Here is a 5189-nt window from a genome sequence, read left to right as displayed (position 1 = left end):
GAGGGAGAGGAGGCGTGAGCGCTTGTTTATTTATCCTGATCACCGTCCAGTTGTGATCTCACGAATCTCAAAGTAGGATCAGGCCCGGAAAAGCTTTTATCCCATTCTCATCGCGGAGGATTGGTGGTATCCACCTTCTTGTCTCTTGTCACCGGGGCCCGCTGCGCCTCCCTCCAAATATATTCCTCCCCTCCTTCACTGTTTTCTCCCTCACTCCCCCGATTACAAATACCCCACCATGCCAGACAGCTCTCCCGCACACTCACTCGCGGCTAGCTCACACACCTCTCATCTCATGGTGCTCCAGACCGCTCAGCAAGAACCATCCCTGACGCGTCCGCCTCACTGCAGCGTCGCCAGCGCGCGCTCGCCGGCGGCCATGGACACCAGCCCTGCAACTCCCCTGCTCCTCCAGCCTCCTGCTCCCAGCATTGACCCGTTCGCCGCCAAGGCGGCCGTCAACAAGGGCGGCGGCGCGGCAACCGCGGTGTACGACCTCCGGAGGGAGCCGAAGATCCCCGCCCCGTTCGTGTGGCCGCACGCCGAGGTGCGCCCCACCACGGCCCAGGAGCTGGCCGTGCCGGTGGTGGACGTGGGCGTGCTGCGCAATGGCGACGCCGCGGGGCTCCGCCGCGCCGTGGCGCAGGTGGCCGCGGCGTGCGCCACGCACGGGTTCTTCCAGGTGTCCGGGCACGGCGTGGACGAGGCCCTGGCGCGCGCGGCGCTGGACGGCGCGAGCGGCTTCTTCCGGCTGCCGCTGGCCGAGAAGCAGCGCGCGCGGCGCGTCCCGGGGACCGTGTCCGGGTACACGAGCGCGCACGCCGACCGGTTCGCCTCCAAGCTCCCCTGGAAGGAGACCCTCTCCTTCGGCTTCCACGACCGCGCCGGCGCCGCGCCCGTCGTGGTGGACTACTTCACCAGCACCCTCGGGCCGGACTACGAGCCAATGGGGTAATATATCCACCCGCCCACACCCCTATCCGGCCAGCACGAATCCATCCCCGCCACTGCATTTTTTTCCTTTTGTTTCCGCGCGACCGTACGTTCGATCGGCGCCCACGTACGTACGTGCGTACGCAGTAGCAGTACTTGAAGCCGCCGTACTACGTGCTGAGTAGTGACAACTGAACACGTGCAGGAGGGTGTACCAGGAGTACTGCGGGAAGATGAAGGAGCTGTCGCTGAGGATCATGGAGCTGCTGGAGCTGAGCCAGGGCGTGGAGAAGCGCGGGTACTACCGGGAGTTCTTCGCGGACAGCAGCTCCATCATGCGGTGCAACTACTACCCGCCGTGCCCGGAGCCGGAGCGCACGCTGGGCACGGGCCCGCACTGCGACCCCACGGCGCTCACCATCCTACTGCAGGACGACGTGGGCGGGCTGGAGGTCCTCGTCGACGGCGACTGGCGCCCCGTCCGCCCCGTCCCCGGCGCCATGGTCATCAACATCGGCGACACCTTCATGGTAATTACTCCTCTCTCAGCGTTGCTTTCGCTGATTAATTGCAGAAACAGTAGTCAACTACCCATGCTCTGTTCCGCTGTGCTCTGCTTCCCAACGAGCGAACCGGCCCATAAAAACTGCCTTGCTGTCTTGGAACCAAGAGGAAAGGGACCGTGGGAGCCTACCGACACGACGTGATTGCACTCTGCTTCCTAACAAGCGAGCCGCCGGTAGGGCTATCACCGTAAGGGCTCCTTTGATTCAAAGGAATTTCTTAGAATTTCTGAAGGATTGAAATCCTTAGGATTTTTTCCTATGTTGGTACTTCGATTCATAGGATTGAATCCCATAGGATTTTTTTCCTATGAAATCTTCTGTACTACATTTCATAGGAAATCTAACATCCACTCCAACCTTTTTTTATATTTCCTTTGTTTTTCATGTGCCATCAAACACTCCTTGTTAATCCTATAGGATTCAAGTGGGCATGCCACTTCAATCCTATACTTTTCCCATTCCTACGTTTTCAAAATCCTACGAATCAAAGAGGCCCTAAAGCTGCTGACATGACGTGATTTTTTTTTCTTTTCTTTCTTTCTTTCTCAGCTCCAATCAACGCTGGTTATTAGATCATTAGAGTGGACAGGTTGAATTAACATGCAGTAGTTAGTAGTTAGCAGCCACAAACGGGTCCCGTTCTCTGAAGTCTGAACTGACATAAGTCCTGATCATCGACCATTCTTTGCTTCCTAGGACGATGCCTGTTGGAACTTGCGTCCAATGCCCGTTAGGGAGTGGTAATTGTCATCACTTTTAGACTCGTCGATTCCACTGATGAAGACGTAGCACATGGATGAGCCAACGTATCCGTTTCTAGTGGTCTCGAAAAGTAGGGTTTCATTCATTCTATCTATCTATCCGTCCGTCCAAAAGGGCTGCGATGCGAGCACTTGAGTCGGAGCCAATCAGAGCGCGAGAAAAGATAGGGGGGGTAGCAAGCCATGTCGGAGGGGCGTTTGCTTCCGGCAGGTTTGGATTCTTGTGGTAGGCGGGCGGCTCTGTACAGTAGCGGCGGTGACGGTGAGGTGGCGGCGCTTTCGGTGGCGGGCCAACCCAGGTGCATGCACGCGCGCTCGTCGTTTTCCCGCCTGAATCTGCCGCTGCGCCCATGGCAAGGGGGTGGGTGCTGCCGCCGGGCGATGGAGTAGATCACGGTCGCCGTCGGGCTCGGCCAGTTGATCACGGTTCGTTCGTGCGGTACTAGGTTCCCCCACGGCACTGTGACTGCATCGTTCCGGCCCTCGCCATTGGCGATCGGGCAATCTCCTGTTCATCCGTCGCTGTTGATTCCTCGGCCACGATAGACCATGCGCGTGCCGGTCGTCGCCCCGTCGCGCTCGCTTCACGTGCTCGTCGCGTGGCTCCCGTCCCACACGAGGCCGCCGCTTTCTGACCCAGTGGAGCGCGTGATTTACAGTTTATATATGTCGCTGCATTTTTCTTTTTGTGTGCTGCTCATTTTGCTTGGACGGAGACCGGGAACGATTAGCCACGGATCTAACGCGTTGTTGCTTGTTTTCAATGCATGCATGCAGGCGCTGTCGAACGGGCGGTACAAGAGCTGCCTGCACCGCGCGGTGGTGAACCGGCGGCAGGAGCGGCGGTCGCTGGCCTTCTTCCTGTGCCCGCGCGAGGACCGCGTGGTGCGGCCGCCGCCGGGCCTGAGGAGCCCGCGGCGGTACCCGGACTTCACCTGGGCTGACCTCATGCGCTTCACGCAGCGCCACTACCGCGCCGACACGCGCACCCTCGACGCCTTCACCCAGTGGTTCTCCTCCTCCTCCTCCTCGGCCCAGGAGGCGGCCTGATTCTGCTCTGCCACGAAACGATCGGTCCACACGGGCTGATTCGCCCCGAGGATCGCGACACGGAATTTTTGTCGGGACCAGCCCACGTGCGCGCGCGCCCCGCTCTCAGGTGCGGTGGGCCCGGGCGGAGTGGTGCCCACGTGGATTTCCGGCCCCACACCACCTTCCATTTTTGGACGCTGGCTCGCGTCCCCCCCTCCTAGCCTTGTTTGTCACGACTCGCCATATGCATGCCCCCTCCTCACCTAGTGTACATACCATGGAAATCATGGAATATATATAATATAATATATATAAACGCATTTCCTGCCTTTGCTTTCTTCTTCTTTTTTGGCCTCCGCCTTAGGCCATGTAGGACGGTTCTATCTTAAGAGTTTCACATAGGATGGATAAATGTTGAAGTGACGGAGAGAGAAAACATAACAGAAATGCTTGCCTTCTCTTATCTAAGAGTTAACCTCTTAGCAACAATGGTCTGAGCACATATTTAGAGATTTCTACTCCCTCCGTTTCTAAATATATGTCTTTTTCGAGATTTTAATATGGCTACATACAAAGCAAAATGAGTAAATCTACACTTTAGAATACGTTTATATACATCCGTATATAGTCCATATTGAATACTCTGGTTCGATGTTGATTTTCAGTAATGAAAATCGGAAGGGGGAAGTCCTTCATTGATTAAAAAAAATAGTCCATATTGAAATATATGAAAAGACTTATATCGAGGAACGAAGAGATAGTTATTTGATTAGAGACAAGAGTAAGAGATAATTCATTGTACATCATTCTTAATCGCGATCTTTGAATTATGTCGCATGTCTAAGATAAGATTGTCGTATCCGCCATTGTACACACCCTTACTGGCCGTCGCGGTCAAGACCGCGACACGAAGAAATACTAGGACGGATGGACGCTTGCACGTAAATAGGACCTCCCGAAATATCCATTCTGGACGGACGCCATCAGGGCTTTGGTTTCTTCTTCTCTCGCTCACAAAACGTTGCGGCCTGGTATCAAGTTGGAGAAGAGAATCGCCGGCTTTTGTTGGGTTGCGCCACGCGGAGGCCACCGTGGAGCATCTCTCCTCTTCTCGTGGCCTGGCTCGACGTGGTCCCGTTTCTTCCCGTGTCCTGTATGCGGCGGGAAATCGGAGATTGTTTGCATATGGTTCGCGCTTATCTTCGTCGGAGCTGCCATTTTTGGAACGGAGCGTCGGCATGCGTGCCGATGCCGGCCAAGGCGAACCCGGCGGGATGGGAATGGGCGCCGTTGTTTGGTTCCGCGGGTGCAATCGCGATCCGAGCGATCTGCTGCTTCGACGGCTTCCGGCCACGCCACGTCCTGAATATCTCACATGTGTGTGTATGTACTCCCTCCGTCCCATAATATAAGAGCGTTTTTCACACAACACTAGTGTGAAAAACGCTCTTATATTATGGGATGGAGGGAGTAGCTTTTTGTCTAGTGTAGTGTGAAAAACGCTCTTATATTATGGAACGGAGGGAGTAGCTTTTTGTGACGGCCCGGATGGGATGCAGCGCCGCTCGGAGAAGCGACGAGACCCATGCCTTGGCTGAGCGTGCAGCGGCGGAACGAGGAGAAGAGGAGGGCAGACTGAAGATGTTAACTGACGAAATTGTGCAGGCGGCACCTGTGCTGCGCTGTGAAGGCCACTGTATCCGATGAGAGTGAGCAAGATGGCGGGCCCCGCAAGTCAGGGAGACCACCAGTGGATCAACTACTGACAGTGGGCCACGGTTGTAAGTGTGTGGCAGATGTAATATAAATAACCCCAGTCCCCAGGCATCTGCATCAAGCGATGCACACAGCCATAAGCTCTTTCTCAGCTGCTCCACTAACTCGGTGACATCACGAA

General features: G+C 55.8%; 1 protein-coding gene across 1 annotated transcript; it reads left to right on the top strand.

Moving 5' to 3' along the window:
• The first annotated feature begins 227 nt into the window (after positions 1-227).
• Positions 228-3621, top strand: LOC109773653 (gibberellin 20 oxidase 2). Its single transcript, XM_020332363.3, has 3 exons — positions 228-951; positions 1139-1463; positions 3038-3621. The coding sequence occupies exons 1-3, from the start codon at positions 239-241 to the stop codon at positions 3308-3310; spliced, it is 1311 nt and encodes a 436-aa protein (XP_020187952.1). The 5' UTR covers positions 228-238; the 3' UTR covers positions 3311-3621.
• Positions 3622-5189: the final 1568 nt, after the last annotated feature.

This window comes from Aegilops tauschii, chromosome 3 (assembly GCF_002575655.3).
Source record: "Aegilops tauschii subsp. strangulata cultivar AL8/78 chromosome 3, Aet v6.0, whole genome shotgun sequence".
Taxonomy (NCBI): Eukaryota; Viridiplantae; Streptophyta; class Magnoliopsida; order Poales; family Poaceae; genus Aegilops; species Aegilops tauschii.
This window is presented reverse-complemented; position numbering and strand designations above follow the sequence as displayed.

Coding starts and splice junctions, on each gene's coding strand:
- LOC109773653 (XM_020332363.3), top strand. CDS start 239: ATGCCAGACAGCTCTCCCGCACACTCACTCGCGGCTAGCTCACACACC. Junction 952..1,138: donor CCGGACTACGAGCCAATGGG/GTAATATATCCA, acceptor GAACACGTGCAG/GAGGGTGTACCAGGAGTACT. Junction 1,464..3,037: donor ACATCGGCGACACCTTCATG/GTAATTACTCCT, acceptor GCATGCATGCAG/GCGCTGTCGAACGGGCGGTA.